Raw genomic sequence first — 24,857 nt, 5'->3', positions numbered from 1 at the left:
CTAAGATCGGTTCATGATAGATAGTTTTATGTTTTCTTAATAATCCTTTTAATATTGTAAAATGTTCTGCAACAATGAATTTGCACTACTGGCAGCAGCAATGATTAAACAAGGAAATAATTTCACTGCATGTAATGAATAATGAAACTATTCACTGCTGTATCTGGTAATCGTATTATCAGATTTATCTTCCTTCCCTGATGCTGTTGGCCCAAGAGAGCAACACCGAAACATGAACGTGGATTGTCGAATATCGTCGACACTACTCGGGAAATAAACCCGGGTCTGTACCGTGGTAGGGTACTATTCTACCACTAGACCACTTGTCTTATTGTTGGTCTCGAATCAGGGTTAGGATATGAGCACAACAAGCCTAAACGAAGCACCTCTCGACCTCTTCGTCGTCTAATCCTCTGTTAGTTCTTAACGGCAATGCATGTGTACAATAACATTCCTAGATTTATCTACCTTCCACAATGCTGTTGGTCCAAGTGACTGACATGGAACTCGACTGTTGTATACCGTCGAACATCGGGTGTGGTGCATAGCCAAAACTTTGAGAGTAATTAACCCACATATCCCTGGACTTCACTTTTTGCAGCAAACGTGCTGCCATATCCTCGGTTCCCGGTTCATAAGCCTCTGGCTGACTCTTCCACTCCAGGACTTTAACAACTTGTCTCATTGATGGTCTGGAATCAGGGTCAGGATATGAGCACAACAAGCCTAAATGCAGTATCTTCTCCGTCTCTTCCTCGTCGAGCCCTCCGCTGGTTCTCAATCGCGCATCGAGTGCGGCATGTATTTCATTTTGCATCATCAACTCCCATACCCATTCCACCAAAGCTGGTTTCCCTTCTTCTATAGGTCTCCTCCCACACATGACCTCTAAGACTAAGATCCCAAAACTGAACACATCGGTTTGTGTCGATGCTCGTCTACCTCTAAACACCTCGGGGGCTAAATAACCCACCGTTCCGACCACACGTGTCGTGCTAGCCACTTGGCCGTGCCCGTGCATCCGGGCTACTCCGAAATCCCCCAACCTTCCATTCATATATTTATCAAGCAATATATTGCTTGCCTTAATATCCCTATGTAGGACCTTAGCTTCCCATCCTTCATGCAAATACAATATTGCCGAGGCAACATCTTTTAAGATGCTAATTCTATTGTCACAACTCAACATCTTGCTCTCATCACAGTCATAATATACTCTTTTGTCCAAGCTCCCTGTAACATCCTCAATATCGGGTTAGTGACCAAATTGTAAAGTTTCAGAATTTGGTGACTAAAGTAGAAGAATGAAAGAATTAATGATTATTTGAATATATATATATATATTGAAGGTTATTTGGTAATTATGGAAGAATTGAAAGGGTATTATGGTCTTTTTATGTAAAAGATAATTATCTCTTATTTAAAGAGATAAGCTGATGGGTAAGGAAGTATCTACATTCTTCTTCCTTCTTCTTCCCGTGGGTTACTTCATAAAAGGTAAGTTTAATTTTAGTTGGTTAATTCTTTCGTTTTAAAGCTTGTTTTGACTCTTGGGATATTAAGAAAGATTAAGGAAAGCTTTAGGGGGCTTAAACCTCAAAGATTAACAAGTTATGAGAAATTAAGAAAAATAAGTTTTTAAGTGAATTTTTGATATGGAAGGAGTTAATAGATTGTGAAGTTGAATTTGACTTGTCAAGGATTAAATTAAGAGGTAGGAAGTGTTAGAATTGGAATTAGAACATATTGGAATTTTGATATGATTTTGAATCTTATATGGAAGATAGAATTTTGAGTTTAAAGAAGGGATTATGGAGTAGAAATGAGTTTAAATATGTGTATGAAAGTTAGGAATATTAAAGGGAGTGAAGTATGATGTGTTGAGCTGAAAATGAAGGATTTTCGGGCTGAAATATGATTTCTGGGCAAGGGGGAATCGGTACCCATTCAAGGGGAACCGATACCCCTTCAAGCGAATATGAATTTCCAGTATGTCATAGGGGAACCGATTCCCCCATGGGGGGGAACCGATTCCTCCTAAAGGAAAATTGGGAATATGGGTTTAATTAGTTAGTTTAAGTTGCTAGTATCCAATTGCAAGGTGTAGGTATCTAATGATGATCTCGAAATGTACGTTTATGTAGATTCTACGCATAAAGCAATTCCGGAACGTTTGGCAAGTAAGATCAATCAAGGGAACGATAAGAGATGGGAATTGACTAGTGAGGCCAGGTGAGTGCATATTCGATAGTATATGATGTGCGATGGGAATAAGACTTGCGATGAGTCTATTTTCCTGAAGTGTTACACATGAATGCATGATTAAAGACATGAGGTGAATATGCATGTATGTATGCTTGATATATGGATCGATTTGTTCTTTTATGTGTTAGATGATAAAGTATAAGTAATTACATAAGAAAGGTTATGAATTAGATGAGATGTAAACTATGTGATCATGGTAAAATATAATTATGATTATATGATAAGTGAAATAAGCGGGATAATATTGATCTATAGGATGAAGTGAGAATAGTACACTAACTAGGAGATTTGAACATAAATGATAAGATGAACATATAAGATAAGCTAGAGGGGAAAGATTCATATGTTTAAGTAAAGCTATAACACATAGGTTGAATGATAGAAATTTGTGAAGTTATATGAGAATATTATACGAGTTATATGAAATTGAATTAAGTAAACATATTAGATTATACATAAAGAAATAATAAAAGTGAGATGTGTTTATAAGTCTGACATAGATGAATATGAATATGAATTAAGAGTGCTATATGATTTATATTAGGATAAATCTTGAGGATATATATATACACATATATAGATATGAAATGAAATGAATGAGTTATAGGAATACATAATTATGTGATGAAATGGTGGATTACCTGAACATGTGAATATATAGGTCTAAGAGAAGGCATAAGATTAAGATATAGGTAATGTGACTATAAGTATAGATATGTGCTCTAAGTGATATGACTTATAAGTATTTCTATTATAATGTTACATGATATGTTATGTATGTTAAAGGAATTATGTTATGGTATAAGAATTGATAGGAATATATATATGTGAAAACAAGTATATGCTACGAGACAAAACTTATGACTATAAGCTACGGGAAAGTGTTCTAGGTGTTTCGATATATTATATGAAGTATATGATCTTATGTGAACAAGATATGATAAGTATGTTTATATGAATAAAGGTGATTGGGTGAGAAATGATAGAAATTATATGAAAACATGACATATGTGACATGTGAACTATATGGAAATGATCTACGGGTAAATGAACTACGTGACTATGTGATCATATGAAAAGAAGATATGTGATACGTGATATGTGAAAGTGAATTACAAGTGTATGTGTATATTTAAAATGAAATAAATGATAACGCCCATGTTATGTGTCATGAGAGCTAGGGGTATAGTTGGCATGCCAAGAGTCGAGGGTTTATTCGGTTCTTTAGGACATATGTATATCCTTTGGAACCTGTGTGAAGTCTTGAAAGACACATACTTGATCCATAGTATATGTATATGATTCTTAAGGAATTCTACGTGGTCCTTATGGACATAATTCTACGGGCACTTCGGTGCAATTCTACGGGCACTTCGGTGCAATTCTACGGGCACTTCGGTGCATTTATACGAGCTGTGGTGACAGCATAGTGCACAACCTCTATAGACTCACATATCGATAGTTCTCATATATGTACATGGGCTAATCCAGAGATATGAACAAATATAAGTTAGTGGTATGATAAATGCTATAGAAAGGATATGATGTTGTGTGTATAGTGTTTGATTGAAAAAGTATGTGATTATGTGATAACATGTGAATGATGAATTATGTGTATGTATGTATTTACTGCGATTAATCTGATATGATTCTATACGATATGAAAAATGCCTGGAATTTCTATAACATGATAGAACAGAACATGCATGTATCAATATATGTTTTAAAGTGCATTATAAGTGGTTATGCCTCACTAAGTCTTCGACTTAGCGTGTGATTGTTTCACACGTAGGTTTCGAGAAAAGTAAGGAGGGATGCGGAGCAAGACATGTCAGTTTTCCTTACCAAAAGATCAGATCAGAAATATTGGATAAAGTATGTTTTTGGTTATGTATAAAGTGTTGGCATGTAATAAGTCATTAAGTACGAGCACTCTGATAAAGTCTGTATTTTGTTTTAAATAAAGTTTTAAATTTCCCGGGATTTTTCTTAAGAGTCAAGGTTTGAAAAGTCAATGTGACACTTCGGACTCGTATCCGGGTCGGATACGGGTTGGGGGTGTTACATTTAATGGTATCAGAGCTATGGTTTAGCCGATTCTCGGCATAAACCGAAGTCCAAAAAGGTCATAAAAGGTGTACATGCCAACATAGATTGAAAAATTTCTGATCTGATAGTGTAAGGAATACGTTGTCTTGCTAATAAAATAAAAATGGTTTAATACAGTAGAAATCCGATCGTGATAATTTCGAAGTAAGTGAAAGGTGATATTCCTGATGGTGATAGCTATTCACTTGCCCTGGCCAGGCAGGATGAAGAGCGGACACCTCAGGAAAAGCCTAGTAAGATCAAAAGTTGATTTCAGAAAGCTGAAATCATATCTGAATGATGATAGAAAGTTTTCATCGTTTGAAATCGGAAAAATGATATAGAGTTATCATGTGATTAAGATAGAATATGGTGAACGGGTGTTACATTTAACACCATAAGAATGTTAAAAAGATCTAATGACGTGATGAGTACGTATAGAATAACTTAAGGATAAGTACCTCATTGACAAGCGTAGAAGATGTATATGTCAGAGCTTATGAGTTTGGAACGAAGTGATAATATTGCGCATAAACAAGAGTATGTTTATGATAAGGGTTTGCAGTTAAGATGGGAAAAGTTAGCATTGGCTAACTAAAGTACGTGATAAAAATGTACTGGAATTATAAGATTATAAGATATTTTCAGGATATAATAACCAGATCTGCAATGGATCTGGATACAGTTGTATATTTGGATCCTAGTAAGGTGGTATAGTAAAGGAAAAAGGAAAAAGAATAGGTATATTTAAATAAAGCTGAGGATTGATAAGAAGAGTTTGAGAATATGTATATCGATGATCAGATTATAGGACACAGGAAGTCAGAATGTTGAGTATGAATAAAAGAAATTTCGGGATATAAGAGAATAGATGTGAAATTGATAAGCTGAGTAAGTGAATTTTTAAGATAATTTCGATTTGACAGGATGTATGTGTTTGGTGGATTAGGGTTTGTACCCTAGATTGAACATATATTATTGACTAGCTGTCAGAGTAAAAGTGATAGAATAATAAGATTGAAGGAAAAGGTAAAGTTGAGTTAGTTGATTATGATGTGAATTTGAATATGATTGTATATTCTGAGCAGATAGCTATGCTGTAGAAACTGAGATAAGTATTTGCATGGAATCTTCAGGAAGAAAATACAAGTATAAGAATGATAAAGAATAAAGTTATGTATAAGAAATGGGTTATTAAAGTAATGAGGATGCAATGAAGATTGGTACATAAAGATGAGTATAAGTGATAAGACAAGAGTATGGGAACATGAAAGGAAATATAGGATTTATGTATAAGGAATAAGGAATAAAGAAATGAAAGAGATTGATTTAAAGGATCAGATACGATGACTATGGAAGTACAGAGGACAATTTTGTTATAGAAATAAGACAAGTGTGCAAGGTGATGTGAAAATATTGTTTGACTCCTTGAAGTATAGATTTAATCACGTTGAAGAAGATTTAAAGTTGTGTTTTGGTCAAATGATGACGAAATACAAGTTTGGTATGGTTATAAGGTAATTAAAGATTGATAAAGAATTTGATTGATTAAGGATTTTGAGTGATACGAACTGATGCTATTGGTTATATGATAAGTAACATGATAAGTATGTATAAAGGAAAAAGGTAGTTGAAGAACTAAGAGAAAGAAAGATTAAGTAAAGGAAGCAACATAAAAACATTGGAAGATATGTTCTTACTAAGTTGTTCAGTGAAAAATTCGAGGACGAATTTTTTTTAAAAAGGAGGGGAGATTTGTAACATCCTCAATATCGGGTTAGTGACCAAATTGTAAAGTTTCAGAATTTGGTGACTAAAGTAGAAGAATGAAAGAATTAATGATTATTTGAATATATATATATATTGAAGGTTATTTGGTAATTATGGAAGAATTGAAAGGGTATTATGGTCTTTTTATGTAAAAGATAATTATCTCTTATTTAAAGAGATAAGCTGATGGGTAAGGAAGTATCTACATTCTTCTTCCTTCTTCTTCCCGTGGGTTACTTCATAAAGGTAAGTTTAATTTTAGTTGGTTAATTCTTTCGTTTTAAAGCTTGTTTTGACTCTTGGGATATTAAGAAAGATTAAGGAAAGCTTTAGGGGGCTTAAACCTCAAAGATTAACAAGTTATGAGAAATTAAGAAAAATAAGTTTTTAAGTGAATTTTTGATATGGAAGGAGTTAATAGATTGTGAAGTTGAATTTGACTTGTCAAGGATTAAATTAAGAGGTAGGAAGTGTTAGAATTGGAATTAGAACATATTGGAATTTTGATATGATTTTTGAATCTTATATGGAAGATAGAATTTTGAGTTTAAAGAAGGGATTATGGAGTAGAAATGAGTTTAAATATGTGTATGAAAGTTAGGAATATTAAAGGGAGTGAAGTATGATGTGTTGAGCTGAAAATGAAGGATTTTCGGGCTGAAATATGATTTCTGGGCAAGGGGGAATCGGTACCCATTCAAGGGGAACCGATACCCCTTCAAGCGAATATGAATTTCCAGTATGTCATAGGGGAACCGATTCCCCCATGGGGGGGAACCGATTCCTCCTAAAGAAAAATTGGGAATATGGGTTTAATTAGTTAGTTTAAGTTGCTAGTATCCAATTGCAAGGTGTAGGTATCTAATGATGATCTCGAAATGTACGTTTATGTAGATTCTACGCATAAAGCAATTCCGGAACGTTTGGCAAGTAAGATCAATCAAGGGAACGATAAGAGATGGGAATTGACTAGTGAGGCCAGGTGAGTGCATATTCGATAGTATATGATGTGCGATGGGAATAAGACTTGCGATGAGTCTATTTTCCTGAAGTGTTACACATGAATGCATGATTAAAGACATGAGGTGAATATGCATGTATGTATGCTTGATTATATGGATCGATTTGTTCTTTTATGTGTTAGATGATAAAGTATAAGTAATTACATAAGAAAGGTTATGAATTAGATGAGATGTAAACTATGTGATCATGGTAAATAATTATATGATTATATGATAAGTGAAATAAGCGGGATAATATTGATCTATAGGATGAAGTGAGAATAGTACACTAACTAGGAGATTTGAACATAAATGATAAGATGAACATATAAGATAAGCTAGAGGGGAAAGATTCATATGTTTAAGTAAAGCTATAACACATAGGTTGAATGATAGAAATTTGTGAAGTTATATGAGAATATTATACGAGTTATATGAAATTGAATTAAGTAAACATATTAGATTATACATAAAGAAATAATAAAAGTGAGATGTGTTTATAAGTCTGACATAGATGAATATGAATATGAATTATAAGAGTGCTATATGATTTATTAGGATAAATCTTGAGGATATATATATATACACATATAGATATGAAATGAAATGAAATGAGTTATAGGAATACATAATTATGTGATGAAATGGTGGATTACCTGAACATGTGAATATATATAGGTCTAAGAGAAGGCATAAGATTAAGATATAGGTAATGTGACTATAAGTATAGATATGTGCTCTAAGTGATATGACTTATAAGTATTTCTATTATAATGTTACATGATATGTTATGTATGTTAAAGGAATTATGTTATGGTATAAGAATTGATAGGAATATATATATGTGAAAACAAGTATATGCTACGAGACAAAACTTATGACTATAAGCTACGGAAAGTGTTCTAGGTGTTTCGATATATTATATGAAGTATGATCTTATGTGAACAAGATATGATAAGTATGTTTATATGAATAAAGGTGATTGGGTGAGAAATGATAGAAATTATATGAAAACATGACATATGTGACATGTGAACTATATGGAAATGATCTACGGGTAAATGAACTACGTGACTATGTGATCATATGAAAAGAAGATATGTGATACGTGATATGTGAAAGTGAATTACAAGTGTATGTGTATATTTAAAATGAAATAAATGATAACGCCCATGTTATGTGTCATGAGAGCTAGGGGTATAGTTGGCATGCCAAGAGTCGAGGGTTTATTCGGTTCTTTAGGACATATGTATATCCTTTGGAACCTGTGTGAAGTCTTGAAAGACACATACTTGATCCATAGTATATGTATATGATTCTTAAGGAATTCTACGTGGTCCTTATGGACATAATTCTACGGGCACTTCGGTGCAATTCTACGGGCACTTCGGTGCAATTCTACGGGCACTTCGGTGCATTTATACGAGCTGTGGTGACAGCATAGTGCACAACCTCTATAGACTCACATATCGATAGTTCTCATATGTACATGGGCTAATCCAGAGATATGAACAAATATAAGTTAGTGGTATGATAAATGCTATAGAAAGGATATGATGTTGTGTGTATAGTGTTTGATTGAAAAAGTATGTGATTATGTGATAACATGTGAATGATGAATTATGTGTATGTATGTATTTACTGCGATTAATCTGATATGATTCTATACGATATGAAAAATGCCTGGAATTTCTATAACATGATAGAACAGAACATGCATGTATCAATATATGTTTTAAAGTGCATTATAAGTGGTTATGCCTCACTAAGTCTTCGACTTAGCGTGTGATTGTTTCACACGTAGGTTTCGAGAAAAGTAAGGAGGGATGCGGAGCAAGACATGTCAGTTTTCCTTACCAAAAGATCAGATCAGAAATATTGGATAAAGTATGTTTTTGGTTATGTATAAAGTGTTGGCATGTAATAAGTCATTAAGTACGAGCACTCTGATAAAGTCTGTATTTTGTTTTAAATAAAGTTTTAAATTTCCCGGGATTTTTCTTAAGAGTCAAGGTTTGAAAAGTCAATGTGACACTTCGGACTCGTATCCGGGTCGGATACGGGTTGGGGGTGTTACACTCCCATTCTCCATATAATCATATATCAACATGAACGTCCCTTTTTCTTTCTTGCACCAACCTTTCAAACTGACGAGGCTCCGGTGTTTTAACCGACCGAGACTTGAAATCTCGGCCAAGAATGCCCTCATTCCGTCGTTTTCATGTGAAACTTGTTTCACAGCAATCTCTGTTCCTCCTTGTAAAATACCCTTATAGATCTTTCCATTTCCTCCAAATCCGATCACGTTTTCATCCGAAAATCGATTAGTGGCTGCGTCAATTTCTTGATATGTCATCTTATGCGGCCAATACTCAAATTCCCAATCTTCCATTGCTGCTCTCTCCCTTGCTCTCCTCCTTTCTCTGTTAATCAACAACAGAGAAAACATAGCAATCAAAGCAAGAATTAAGAAACTTCCCACTGTTACTCCTGAAATAAACGATCTATGCCTATGAAACGGAGTCTCGGGTACGGTAAACGATGGTAGACCATCGGTGATCAAGCTTTCGCTTAATCGAAAATTTGAGTTACTAAAACTCCAAGCCGAAACCCTATGACTTTGAACCAATGTTCCAGTTGATGAAGTGAATCCCACATACATCTCATCTTCGAAAACATCAGATAAATTCAAAGGAACATATATCAATGGATGCTTAGGCCTTTTGATTCCTACAGGAGCCATGGTAACATTAAGAACAGAATCCGCATAGTCAATCCAAACTTGATAATTTTTACCGTCATTCAACCTCACTTCCTCAAAAGCTTGCTCTTCATCATCGTCGTAATACCCCGCCTTGTGGGAAACTTCCGATTTGAGCGAGTTAATGTCGATTCCGACATGGTTGCCATCGATGTCCTCGAATTCTTGGTTAGAAAAAACATCGAATTCGACTCCAAAGACGTGATTGTTCGGATCTCCGTTGTTGGTGAGGTTCAAAAAGCCTAGATGCTGAGAGCTTGTCCCATTGATATCTGTATTCGGCATAAACACGAAGACTATCCCATGTCCCGGGAGAATACCCTTGTTCCTGGAAGGAGCCATGGAGAAGACAAAAGATGTCGAGAAAGGAAGAACATGAGATGAATTCGGAGTCTTTGTCGGGATCCTCGATCTGTAAAAAGCTCGACCGATGACATTAGTTGTTTCATTGGTGAGCTTAAGGATTCCGGAATCTATGTCGGAATTACCATAGAGCAAAACGTCGGTTGAGTTGAAGCCATTGAAGACAAAGTCAAGAGATAAAACAGGCTGATCAGAAAACAATGTTATGAACATAAGAACAAACAAGACAGGCTTAGGGTGTTTCTCCATTGCTGCTAAACCCTAAAAACCAGAAGACACAATACCCCTGGAGAATTCAAGTTATATGAGACATTGGGAATGTAAAGTCAGGTTAGCCGACATGCATGGTTTTAAAAGTCCATAGTCAAAAGGTTTTTGATGTGATCGAGGTTGTATTGTCTAAAAATGAAAATTCCAGTTTGACGTTCGTGTGCAACCTGACAATGGGATCTTCTTGAAAATCTCAACACGACAAGGAATTGCCAGATATCTATGCAGTCGTAGCAAAAGAAGACACAAAAGTTGTAGTGATAAGATATTTAAATTTGGGATGTTATAACAAGATAAATCACGTATGTTCTTTAGCCATCTTTGAAGTTTATCTGAACACATGTTTTTGAACTGTTATGGCTTTTACCATACAATAAAATCCCTCGTAAATTTTGGGAAAATTTCCAATGATAATATTCTGCTTGCAGAAGTGGAGAAATTGTCATCTAGGCCCTTAAAAATACTGACTTTTCAAATTAGTGTAATGGTAAAATCTTATTTTGACTCCCCCAAAAATGCATTGTTCAATTTTGGCCCCCAAAATATCTTCTAGATTCGCCCCTACCCAAATCCTGAGAATGAAGGTTATTGTTCACTTTATACACTCAAACGTTTAAAATAATATAACAACTATACTAATTATATTAGGATTAAGTCGATTAAATTTAAAGTTTTTCGGTGTTTATATCTCTTCATGAACACTAATATTTGACGATATTCTAATTTTTTTTGTGTGTTTCCTTTTGCTTAGCATTTTCAATCGAAATTCAAGATAAACAAAGAAAAGAATAATGTGTGGAATTGTTTTTTCACTGATAATGTATAAAATATTGTTCTAATAAATTTAACAAATATCAACATGTATTACGAATACGATCTTAAAAACTAAGTGTATGTGCATTTCTTTTTCCGATAATATGTAATAATTATAAGGTATCATTTGTTCGGAATTTTTTTAACCTATTGTTAATGCGCACACACCCTACAACTATTTGAACCCAAATCTCTAAAAATATTAATAATTTTTATTTCTTAAATCACTTGATAGGTTGATTTATGAGCATATTTATTTAGTGTGAATATGTTAGTATTGGATTATGACATGATTTATAGGCTGGTGTAAGATGAAATAAGGATTTAAGGTACTTCTGGTGTTGGGATCGTTAGAAAGCCAAAATAAATAAGAAGCTGATGTTTTCATTTAAGAGAAAACAAGACCCACTTCATAAATCTCATTTAATTCACACCACTTGATTAATCAAGTTGGCCGACTTCTGTTGTTCCTTTCTCCAAAATATCCAAAAGTCGGTCCATAAATGGGAAGGAGATGAGTAGGAGTGTAATTCTTATGGACAATTCAATTCTCTTTAAAATATAAAAAATAATATTTCTTATCATTCAATTATATAAAGTTCTTATGAGTTTATGTTCACGATTAATCTATTTTTTAATTATTATGAAATTTTAATTTGATTTGATGACATGACCTTCTGTATATTTATATAAACTATAATTGGATTATAATTAATCTAAATCGACCGTATAATATGTCAAGGATCAATTTTCTTTTGGGTGTAACTTTCACGCTCTTATTTTCACAGTCATAGAGGAAATCCAACTGTCGGCAGCACTTACAATCGTACACGTGTTTCTACAAAGAACAAGCAGATTATTTAATGTCTCAAAGTGGACCCCTCACCAGATCCCTATCTTCTCTTCAACCCAACTTGGCAGGATCTCGGGAAAGTCTAAAAAATAACTCTAATTTAATATTAAAAAACAACACCAACAAAACCTTATTCTATTATGTAATATAGTAAAGAGGAGGTAGGGTAATAGGTTGTCTTCAATGTCAGATTAAGAGCAACTTCCGTGGAAGACCTCCGACAGTCAGTTAACATTAAAAAACGTTGAAAATAAACATAACTTAAAATATTATGAAAAATTTTAATATTTTAAGTTGTACGTAATTTATAATGTGATATTTTTTTTATAATTTAAAATTTTGTAAAACTATATAATATTTTCAATTATTAATCCAAAATATTAATCAAGAAGAATATCACATCTTAATTTATGCTCATTTTCACCGTATTTTAACCGCATGCTAACGTACTGTACCGCAAAACTTCCCCCAAGACAACAATAGTAAACGTAATGGTATAATTATAAATTAGTTTAACTATTCTAAAAATTATAATTTAATTTCTCCATCTTAATTTGGTCCCTATCTTCAAGAAACTTGTTAATAAATCCAGATTGACAGTACCAACAACTTTTACTCAATTCAGTATCAATATGATTTTATTCTTTTATTATAATTCGACGACATAATTAATATCAGAGCTCAAAATTATATAATTTATTAATTTTACATATTTTAAAAAAATTGTTTAAAGTCGGTATTTAACGTTTATGACGCTACTCATTTAAGTGGTTATACGGTAACAACCATAAAAAATGTTATCTGACATGTTTCGTATTTGTATTTTTTATATTTTTAGTTTGAAAAACTAAAAAATATTATTATTTAAAAACTATTTTTTAAATTACAAAAGGACTCCAAAATATTATGATACTTAATCCTTAAACCCCTTATGCTGTCGTCGACCATCTCTTTGCTGGTCATGGCCAAAGGCCAAACGGCAACTGTACCCAACTTCCCGTCGTCGGCTTGCTGATGGCGAACCAAATACGTGCAAAGTTATGCACTGCATCTAGGGCGTATTCCAGCTCTGGAATTGCATCGCATGTTTCACCTTTGCGATGCACCCATGAATTTATAAATTAAGGATTTTACAAATTGGGAAATTGAGCTTTTAGAGGATTAAGGATTTTGTTATTCGAAATTTTAGAGATTTAAGGAACTAAAATGATTATAAGGATGACAATTGATCGATGAGTGGACGATAACGAATGTTAAACCATTTGACAAAGACGATAGTAATCGATGAAGATCATCGAACGTAATGGAAGTTTGAAATTAAAGATTTTAAGAGTTTGAGATTTTTTTAGATTTTAAAACAATTTTATGATCTTTTGAAAATAATTACATTTTATTTAAAAAAATATATATATGTAAATTTAATATGTATCAAATAACATTTATTTTAAACAGTTGTTACGGTATAGGTAATTAAAAGAGTAATGTCAGAAATGTTAGACACAAATTTTGAAAAATCAAATTTAGACACTTAAAGTTAACAAAATATCGATATAGTTTAGATACTTATTTTTTTCATTAAGTCTAAATATTATATGAAAATTTAATCAATCATATTTAATGAATAATAAATCATATACTTAAAATTGTTTTTAAAAAATATATATTTCACTATTATTGGTAGGAAAAATTGAGTTACAGAAGTAGTGGACAGTTCGCCATTTTTAATTTAGATAGAAAATTATAGTTAATAGTTTCATAAAAGAAATATTAAGTTATATAAAGTGACGAGTTAAACAAGATAAAAATAATATAATCAGTCGAAAAAAAGAGAGTTCAAATAAGAAAGAGAATAGAAAACTATTCTTCATGTTTACATGGTAATTTATATACAAATTTTTAATTTTGTTATTAAATCTAAAGTGTTATTTATATTTTAACAAAGTAGATAGACATGATCATTAAATCAAAAAAATTGTAACTGTTCGGAAAATATAAGACTACTAAGATCACTAAAGGTATTAATAAGCAAAGAATCTCCTTTGACAACTTTGTTCAATGGGACACAATTGAGGCGTAGATCACAAAAAAAATCGGACAAAGTATAACAAATAGTATTATTAAAAAAAACCTTTTCACTGTTGCAGTTACAAAAGTCCTTGGCGGTTAACATAAGTTTTTCATCAAAGGCAGCGGTTGTAGTCTCTTCTGGTCACCCCATCATTTTTTTTAATTGTTTGTTATTTGATTTTAATTTTCAGTTATATTTTAACGTACTTAAAATAATATTTTTAAACTTTTTCTAGTAAAATATATCATAATTAATGGTGTTTTTGGACTCTCAATACATATTTTTTTCATTAGTCTACTTTTTATTGTGTGCTTCTTTAAAATTTCATGATTGCTTGCTTTTCGAATGCATGTTTCTTTGTTAGTTTGCATATAACATTCTGTTGGTTCTTGAATATCTGTGTCAGACGAGACTATGGTTAATGGAGGATTTGTTTTTCATTCGTTCATCTTGGATATTTTTCAGTTTTCCTCCTCTATGTTTAATGTCTTGAAATGTAGGAGTAATCCATATTTGTATGTCGTTGTTTCAATTGTTCACGTCCTTGCTCAGGCTGTCACTAATCGATCAATGTTATATTTTAATCATGATAAATATGAATGTATTTGTCTTATATGTATATGGCAAGACGTTGATAATATTTTATTTGACCAATAAATATATTATCGTTTTACTTAAAAAAAAGGGATCAAAATCTATATTTTATATAATATAGGGACTAAAACCCGAAGTAAACATCAAATAAGTCACCGATAAAACTAAAGAAAAATCTTATTTTCCTTTTCGTCTTGTCCTTCTTCTCCACTCGTACTCCTTCAACGTTCAGTCTTCGATTCCAGAGAGTTAGCGTTCGATTCCACTGCAACCATGCATATTTTAACAAACCCTTAAAAACCTTCCGTCCGATCGAATTTCAAAGGAACAAAAAAAAAGTAAAACGCAAACGAAAAAATGTCAACAAGAGCATCACCACCGCCGTCTTCGGCGTTCATGCTGATCTGTCTCCTCCACTCGGTCATCGCCCTATCAAGCGGCGCCCTCATGATGTTCCGCATGAAGGAAATCTACACCTTCACCCACGGCATCGAGACCGCCACGAAGCTCCTCGGCTCCACCCCGCACGACCAGCTCTTGATCCGGACCTCCGATTCCTTCTCGGGTCTGCTCCTTTTCGCCATCGGGCTCTTGCTGTTCATGGTCGCCTTCGTCGAAGACATGAATTTCCAGTCGTTCTTCGCCAAAGGCTGCATCTTTTTGCACGTTTTCATGGCCGTGTGGCGGTTCTGGTTCGAGAGAAGAGTGGAGGATTTGGCTTGGGACTCGGTTAGGCAAACAGTTGGCGATATTTTACTGTCTCTTTCCTGGGTTTTCTTTTTGGTCTACTCTTGGGGAGAAAAATACGATTAGAAATTACAGTTCGGAAAGTATATATTTTGTGAACTAGCAACTATGGTCCTTTTGAAATGTAAAAATTCCAACTTTCTTGCGAAATTTACATATATGTTAGATTGTAAAGTTTCAGTTTTTCTTTCTTGGTGTTCTTTCGGGCGAGGATTTGTTCAGAAATTTAGGGTTCTGCAGAAACATGATTTGATTCAGCCAAAAAGACAAGACCTTAACTTGCCTCATGGTTCTTAATTTTTTGACTTTTAGAGTCGAGGTTGTTGGTAGATATTTTTATTGGTTTTATTATAAAATCACCCCGAAAGTATACCTTTTTGTTCATTTTAAATATCTAAAGTATTTTTTATTAAGAATTATCTTTAATGTTTTCCGCCGTTATCACTTATGTCTTATCTATACCATCGATCCAAATTGATGATTTGGTGCTTGAAGACAGAGAAGGTTATATGGCACATAACATTAAGAGAAAATCGGTGACCAAAAATGTCTTATAATATACGATTTTAACAAATTTTTTTTGGATTTGCCAAAATGACCAACAAAATCGCAACGCGAAATAAAAATCGCAACGCGACCCCCAGAATCGCAAATCAGTTTCCAAAATCGCAACGCGATTCTTGAAAATCGCAACGCGATTCTTGAAAATCGCAATGCGATAGTACAAATTCGCATTGCGATTTTCCAGAATCGCAACGCGAATATGAAAATCGCAACGCGAACACATAAATCGCAACGCGTATCCGTAAACCGCAACGTGTATCCGTAAATCGCAACGCGTATCCGTAAATCGCAATGCGTATCCGTATATCGCAACGCGTATCCGTAAATCGCAACGACAATACGTAAAATCGCAACACGATTTTTAAAGCGCCATTATAATCGCTACGCGTATTTTATTTTCAAATTACAAAAACGAATATTAAGACAAAATCCCGTAATCGCAACTCATAACCTAAAACCTAAAATCACAACTCAGTCCCATCTCCATCTCTCACTCTCTACGGCGAAATCCGTCCCCATCTCCGAAGATTTCCGTCCCCATCTCCGGCGAAATCCCTCACAACCATTCACGGTCAGAAATCCCTCACAATATTCAGAAATGGAAAATCAACTTCCGAGGGTTAGTTTTTTTAATTATTTTTATTTTGAAATTTTTGCATTATTGTAGGTTTTTCATATTGAAACTGATGATAAGTTTACTGGTCATTTCAATAATAGATTAACCATTTCACTTAGATTTCATTTCGCGTTACGATTCTCTCGTTGCGATTTCATTTCGCGTTGCTATTCTCTCGTTGCGATTTTCAAGTTAGTATTTGTCTTTGTCTTTGTTCTGTCTTTTGGTTGAAGTAATGCAATCCATTCAAGTTTCAATTTGCAGAAGAGTCGCAACGAGAGAAATGAAAATCGCAACGTGAAAATGACTATCTGCAACGAGAAAAATGAAAATCGCAACGAGAGAATCGCAACGCGAAATGAAAATCGCAACGAGAGAATCGCAACGCGAAATGAAAATCGCAACGAGAGAATCGCAACGCGAAACCAAAATCGCATTGCGATTTTCATTTCGCGTTGCGATTCTCTCGTTGCGATTTTCATTTCGCGTTGCGATTCTCTCGTTGCGATTTTCATTTCTCTCGTTGCGACAGTCATTCTCTCGTTGCGATTTTCATTTCAACCAAAAGACAAAACAGTGTTGCAAATTTTAGTTTCAAGAATAAAACTACTTTTTATGTTTATTGTTTTTTGTATATCTTCACAGTGTAGTTTTTGGTATATCTAACTTGGTATGTTTATTGTTTTTGTAGAAATTTTTTTCGGCTTCATTGACATTAAGGAATAAAGTTAGCCTAGCCACTACAATTGCTTCGAAGCTTTCACCTGCACAAAGACATTGTTTGAGGAAACCTGCTTCGGGCCATGGCTGAGAGTACAGCATCCGGGTGGAGATGCTAATTTGACCCATTTGTGGCTTCAGACCATGACATCAAATCTACCCGACAGTATACAACGTGGTGAGGAAGTGATATGGTTTCATTTTCCACCAGCGTATACTTGTTTTGGGCGGAAGTAGTTCTGCTTAATCACTGGTCTACGATTCGGACACGATGATGTAGGCCGGTACACTCGTCATATCGCCCGCCCATCATGGTTATCCGGGTTTTTCCGGATGAGTCAATGGAGAAGCCGAACCTACACGTCGACGACCTGAAGAAATTGTTTAATAAGAAAGATGGTTTCACTCGGATGGATGACGTCGATGTTGTCCGAGTATGCCTTCTACTACTTGTGTATGCCGGCTTTTTAGGCAGAGAGGCCAGACAACCTATTCCTTGGGAGCTAATAATATTGGTAGAGGACCTGAATGCATGGAATCTGTTTCCGTGGGGTTCGTATATATGGAAAGCTACCTGGACTAAGTTGTCTACTGCCTTTGATGACCGCAAAAGTTTGCGTGGCGATGGGTCGAAATACACTTTGTCAGGCTTTGTTTGGGCCTTTAAGGTAAGAATTTCTATATAATGTTTCTAAAATTATAATTAATTATTTAACAATTACTAATTTTGTTATTATATTGTTTGTAGATTTGGATATTCGAGACTTTCCCCAGCATGCGTACATATGCAATAAAAACGTCAAATGATATTCCCAGGGCTATTTCCTGGAAGAGGAAAAATCTGTTGGATTGGGAAGACTTAATACCATATGCGACAATAAATAATGTAAGTTAACACAAATACTTTCATATAATATATAAACAAGTTATTAATAGTAGACGTTTAACTTTGTTTGAGTTTTTATATTGTTAGGAGGCCAACATTCCATTACAAAGACTGACACCCACGGAGGAAGAGCTTGCCACTGATTGGTGGCAAGCTAGTCAGAGTTTTTTTGATGGCACGGATGATGAGCAGCATCCACTTCCTCCAATTCGAGAGCCATCACCTCACCCAGAGCCATCACCCGATCGACCCGACTATACACCTCTAGAACGAGAGCCATCACCTATCCCGTCACATCATCGAGCCTCTTCTCCACCATCACCTCATGATAGGCGACCGGTAAAGAGGCCACGACATTTATCTCCTTCTTCTCCACCTCCACGGGATGAGTTACGTGATGAGGTCAATGCCTTGCGTGAGGAGATCGGTACTCTACGCGATAACGATGGTGCATGGCGTGTGGAGGTGTCAACTTTACGTGGTGAGGTTGCCGCTCTACGTGAGATGATAATATCGTTGCAGAATGAGGTTCATACTCTACGCAACGAGGTAAGTTTAAGATTTTCCATATTTAACTTAATGATAAATTTACTCGTAATTTCACTTAGATTAGCCATTTCACTTAGATTGCTTAGTAAATTTATTCGGTTGCTGCCAATTCTGCTAAACTGTGTATTCTTTAACACTGTGAAATAGTATTTGTCTTTGTTTTGTCTTTTGGTTGAAAGTAAATTTGTTCGGTTGCTGCCAATTCTGCTAAACTAATACCCTGAAGTCAGTATTTGTCTTTGTTTTGTCTATTGGTTGAAATAATGCAATCCATTCAAGTTTCAATTTGCAGAATAAGAAATAGTTTACTTTCACAACACGAAACTTAAAATCGCAACGAGAGAATCGCAACGCGAAATGAAAATCGCAACGACAGAATCGCAACGCGAAACCAAAATCGCAACGACAAAATCGCAACGCGAAACCAAAATCGCATTGCGATTTTCATTTCGCGTTGCGATTCTCTCGTTGCGATTTTCATTTCGCATTGCGATTCCGTCGTTGCGATTTTCATTTCGCGTTGCGATTTTGGTTTCGCGTTGCGATTTTGGTTTCTCGTTGCGATTCTCATTTCGCGTTGCGATTTTAAGTTTCGTGTTGCGAAAGTAAACTATTTCTTCTTCTGCAAATTGAAACTTGAATGGATTGCATTACTTCAACCAATAGACAAAACAAAGACAAATACTAACTTCAGGGTATTAGTTTGAAACATATTTTTCTTTGTTATCTGATGCATTTTGTGAACTATGATAGAATAATGACTTGGGTGAATACAATGCAAGTTTGAAACATAATTGTCTTTGTTTTCACTGTTTAAATATCATGTCTGTTTATTTACTGATTTTTGTATTTAATTATTTAGCGGCCCGATAGAGTGGATGCTTTACGTCGGGTTATGCTTGCACGACGGAGTTCACGCATCAGACAGCGTGCACGTGCTATTAAGTCTCCGTACACCCCAATAGTGTGAAGACACCGCAAGAAGAAGCCTGACTCGCCTGTCATCCCTCAAGAGTCCACTCCTATCGTTGAAGAGGCCCCCCTATCATTCCTCGAGAGTCCCCTCCCACCGTTCAAGAGGCCACTGTCATCATTGAAGAGGTCTCTCCCACCATTCAAGAGCCCGATTCACATGGCGTCATATGTAGGCTTCTTGAGAAACCCTCTGACGTGCCGGACATAATGGATGAGAGTTGGCTCTCGTATAAGTTACCGGCCAGTACCATTCCGGTATCGGAAGTGGAGAGGAGACAACTACCAGACACAATTCTGGATAACACCCTTTGGGCTAAGACCGCAGTTGATTTTTATCTACATGAGCGGAGCCAGGGGTGTTTCACTGACATATGCAAGCTCACCGATGATATCTATTTGTTGCTTGATCGGTCTTGGTGGGGCGTATTATTAGGGGTCGAAGACAATGGCTATTTCGATGGGGGGTAAGTCTTATTTTTCTTATATTTCAATTTGATTAATTTTTTTAAATTTATGTAAGTCACTAATATATGTCTTTTTTTGTAAAACAGCATATCGATGCGTGGGTGACACGTCTTCTAATAATAAGAAAACTTAAGAAAAATAAAAATATACGATATACAATTATGCCAACGTCTTTTAACGCCGTTCACTTGAAGAATCAACGAGATGAATCATTTGATTTGGGCAATGGACAAGCTAAACTTTATCCTGCATGGTGGGAGGTCGATAAGGTTAGTATTTATTTTAGATTGAGTTTAAAGGTTTTATGAAATAAGTGCGCAAATGAATGAAATATTACTTATGATTGCAGGTGTTTATCCCTGTTTTGGAACGTAAACATTGGATTCTCGTCGAGCTTCAGCTCCCATCCCTTAAGACAATAGTGTATGACAGCATGATAAATTACATATCATTGGCTGATTTAAGAGATATTATTAAGGGATGGAGCTCTCATTTGGCTAAATTCTTGGATGCGATCAATTATTGGACTCGTTCTGGAAACAAGAAGCCAAAGAAGCTCAATATTACAGTTATTAGAGACGAGACCGCGCCACAACAAACGGAAGGAGCCAGAGGAGATTGTGGTCCTCTCGTATGCTTGGCGTTGGAGCGTTTGACGTCGGGAAGCACCAAGTATCTACCTCCCACCGATAGAGATAGAGCTGCAGTAAGCTTGTGGTTTCGGCATTATATGGCTAAATCGATATATACGAGACGCTACCTACCTGCATCCGCGTTATAAAAATGTCCATAAACAATTGGTAAGTTTATAGACTTTTGGTTTGAAAATGTTTGGTTAAGTACCTAGAATTCAATAATTTGCTGTTTGTAGGTTTTAGATGTGTAGAAAGTGTTGTTTGAGCAAATGTTTGGTTTCTGCAGGTTAATCTCAGAAGTGAACTGCGTGAAAATGATGTATGGCTGCAAAAGTTGATTCAATAGTTTAATTGATTGTTTTTTGATTGTTTAATTGATTTGTAAAAGTTGATTCAATAGTAGATGATTGGAAATAAGAATTATTGCTTATTTTTTGATTGTTTAATTGATTTGTAAAAGATGATTTGTAAAAGTTGATTTGTGTAATTGATGCGAACATAATTCTTATTTGTGCTTGTTTAATTGATTGAAATGTAATGGTTGATTTTGTTGATTTCAATCTGCATTATGTTGAAGGCAAAAATGACTATCGCAATGTGGAAATGAAAATCGCAATGCGAAATGAAAATCGCAACGAGAGAATCGCAATGCGAAATGAAAATCGCAATGCGGAAATGAAAATCGCAACGAGAGAATCGCAATACGATTTTCATTTCGCATTGCGATTTTCATTTCCGCATTGCGATTCTCTCGTTGCGATTTTCATTTCGCATTGCGATTTTCATTTCCGCATTGCGATTTTCATGTTGGGATTTTCATTTCGCATTGCGATCTCTCGTTGCGATTGTAATTTCCGTGTTGCGATAGTCAAATGCATGCCTAATAAGTGATAACAACTGAATAACAAGAGTTGGTTAAGTCAAAATGGTTGGCCTGAGTCATTAATTCAACTGAAAATGTTAAAAGTTCACACATAAAATCCACATAATACAACGTTTGCATTTAAAAATCACCTAAGTTAACAGTCCCAAAAGGTGAAGCCAGTTGTGATTGGGATTTTAAAGATGATTGCCTTTTGCTTGACACCATATGAGCTTTGGATTTTGATGAGGATCCATATTTTGGTAGAGGAAAAGATGATTGTGATGGCACTTGTGATCCACATGTCAACCTTGTATGACCACTTTCCTTGCACCGACTACATGTCGATCTCTTCTTCTCTTCACCCTTAGACGGTATACGATCGTGACTTTTTGGTCGGCCAGGTAGCCTTCTGTCCATGGCTGGTGGCAAAACTGTTTGTAAGTCATATGGTATGTCCCACTCAGAAGGATGTGGAATAGGGTAGACAATCTCGGCATAAGTCTGTCGATAAACTTCTGTAGTGTAGCAATCCATAGCGTATGCGCTTGAATCATCTTGGTTTAAATGAAGAGCAACTTTTATAACATGGCCACACGGATAACCAGATGTTTGCCATTTCATACAACTACACGTCTTTGCATTTAGATCGACTAGCCCATTTAAGTTATTATCCAGTACTTGAAACAAAGTGTTTGAACATGGTTCAACTCTCCATGACGTTGACTTCACAACACGTTTCGTTATCTTTTTTTCAGTCCATGGTGTAACACGATGTTCCAATGTTCCTGTAAATTTAAATAAACAATACTTAGTAAAATATATAAATATGATAAGTTACGAATTCAAAGAAATAATACCTGCATGGTTTCTTTTCTTGTAGTACCACTGTTGAATAGAGGCTCGAAAAAACTCCATTAACATAGTAATGGGTAATTTCCAGGAATGACGACTTAGAGCGTTGATTGATTCTGCACTATTAGACGTCATGAAACCATATCTTGCTCCAAGTTGATGTACTCTTGACCATCTTTCAAACCCGACATCTTCTAGTGTTTGAGCACACTGAGGCAAAACACGTCTTAAACAATTTATATGCTTATTGAAATCCACTTCCCGATAAGCTTTTACAGCCTTCCAGTATGTCCATTTGTGCTTTTTTATACCAGCAGACCTTGATTTTAGATTTCTATACAAATGAACACCACAAAGTCCATGAAAAGCATCTGGGAAACACCTTCTAACAGCGTTGTCAATTGAGTTTGCCCTATCGGATATGATTGTCAGATTGCTAATAGGACCTATGCAATCCCTAAGATGCCCCATAAACCATGTCCATGAATCAGATGTTTCAGATTTGCCAACCCGTAAGCTATTGGCAATATCCCATTGTTAGCATCCATGGCTACTGCTAATAAGTTTACTCCAAGGTATCGACCTTTCAAATGTGCTCCGTCAACTATAATAACTGGGCGCATGCAAGTAATAAACGAACGAATCTACAAAAAAATATACACAAGAAATATAATCATTTAAATGTGAAATGCATGTAACTAACAAAAATGAGTCAACAAAATTATATTGATTTACTAACCGTAGCACCAATGGCGATAAACAGCAACTCAAAGTGTCCATCTCTATCTGTTTTGATATGAGTTACCGACCCAGGATTTTTCAGCTTTAAATTGTGACAATAAGCCGGCAGTTGGGCAAACGATGCTTCTGGCGACCCCCTCAACAATTCCAAGGCATAACATTTGGCTCTCCAAGCTTGAGAATATGATATACTAATCTTGAACCGAGCATTCATGTCAGTCATAATTTCATGTCCCCGATATACCCTGCCATTCAAAAACATTAACTCAGCCAGAAAACCACCCAACACCTTTTTGTTTGCCTGTCTATGGTGAGAAAAAACTTGGGTTCTTGAACATGTATGTTTATCAATAAAAGTCCTAACTTGAAACATTTCGCAATCTTTTATTCTCTTTGCAATCATACGCCACGTACAGTTTTTGTCAATCATACACCTTGTTTCGAAACGATCTTTGCTTGATTTGTTAACTTTTAGTTGATAGCCATCTTCCACACATTTCATATACAAAGCTATCTTCAAGTCTTCCTTTGTATCAAAACAATCATCTTTCTTGATACGAATAACTTTTGTGTAACAATCAACTGCTTTCTTTACCAACTCTTCTTCCGGTATCTGAAGTAATTCTGGCATATTCCAGTTATACGCCCGTGGCATTTTCTTTTCTTCGGAGACTTTTTCTTCTTCTTTTCTTCTTCAGGATTATATGAATTACAGAATGGATGTTCAACATGTTCATTCACAGTCGTAACTTCCTCCTCATTATCATCAACAATACCTTCTTCGGCAACGGCTGTTTCATCATCAAAATTCGGGTATTGACCAATATCAAAATCATTACACGCAGGGTCTGTTTCTTCTTCTGAAACATCATCAAAATCCGTGTATTGACCAATATCAAAGTCCGGATATTGACCAAGACCAAATTTCGAATACTGACTAGTACTCACAATTTTTCTGTTGGCTCATCATCGTCTAACTGGTCAATACGAAAACCGGAATTTGGTGCTGAAAGTTGATTGGGATTTGGATTAGAGAAAGGTTGTGGGTTTTGAGAAAAACTTAGTTGATTACTACCCGCTACTGACCCAACAATACTACTTCTAGGTTCAACAACATACAATGTAACATCATCTTGTGAAACACTAATGTAAGCAATGAATCGTTCAACATCTTCATTGTCGGTTAACAAATAAACTTTACCATTTCTCTGATAAGATAGCCTAAATCCACCTAGGGGCTCTAAATTCAATTTCTTTGAAACACGTAGCATTAGAGTTTCATAAGTTAACTTTTGTAAAGACAATTTTAGTTGAAGATTCATGGGTAAAGGCATATATTGTAAAACACCATGAACATTATCCCATGACCCTCCAAAACACAAATCTATCCAAACAT

At 35.1% G+C, this 24,857-nt stretch overlaps 3 protein-coding genes across 3 annotated transcripts; 1 reads left to right on the top strand and 2 right to left on the bottom strand.

Annotated features, from left to right (window-relative positions):
- Positions 1 to 460: 460 nt before the first annotated feature.
- On the bottom strand, positions 461 to 2,155 carry LOC120210417 (L-type lectin-domain containing receptor kinase VII.1-like). Its single transcript, XM_039209148.1, has 2 exons — positions 2,152 to 2,155; positions 461 to 1,233 (listed from the first exon to the last, which is right to left on the bottom strand). The coding sequence occupies exons 1-2, from the start codon at positions 2,153 to 2,155 to the stop codon at positions 461 to 463; spliced, it is 777 nt and encodes a 258-aa protein (XP_039065079.1).
- Positions 2,156 to 7,485: 5,330 nt separating this feature from the next.
- Positions 7,486 to 10,551, bottom strand: LOC120210416 (L-type lectin-domain containing receptor kinase VII.1-like). Its single transcript, XM_039209147.1, has 2 exons — positions 9,233 to 10,551; positions 7,486 to 7,495 (listed from the first exon to the last, which is right to left on the bottom strand). The coding sequence occupies exons 1-2, from the start codon at positions 10,495 to 10,497 to the stop codon at positions 7,486 to 7,488; spliced, it is 1,275 nt and encodes a 424-aa protein (XP_039065078.1). The 5' UTR covers positions 10,498 to 10,551.
- Positions 10,552 to 15,030: 4,479 nt separating this feature from the next.
- On the top strand, positions 15,031 to 15,776 carry LOC120210432. Its single transcript, XM_039209152.1, has one exon. It carries the CDS (start codon positions 15,204 to 15,206, stop codon positions 15,657 to 15,659), a length of 456 nt encoding a protein of 151 aa, XP_039065083.1. The 5' UTR covers positions 15,031 to 15,203; the 3' UTR covers positions 15,660 to 15,776.
- Positions 15,777 to 24,857: the final 9,081 nt, after the last annotated feature.

The sequence above is a fragment of the Hibiscus syriacus genome, unplaced genomic scaffold (genome assembly GCF_006381635.1).
Source record: "Hibiscus syriacus cultivar Baekdansim isolate YM2019G1 unplaced genomic scaffold, ASM638163v2 tig00109924_pilon, whole genome shotgun sequence".
Classification (NCBI taxonomy): Eukaryota; Viridiplantae; Streptophyta; class Magnoliopsida; order Malvales; family Malvaceae; genus Hibiscus; species Hibiscus syriacus.
The sequence above is the reverse complement of the archived record's forward strand: the minus strand, read 5'-3'. Positions and strand labels throughout refer to the sequence as shown.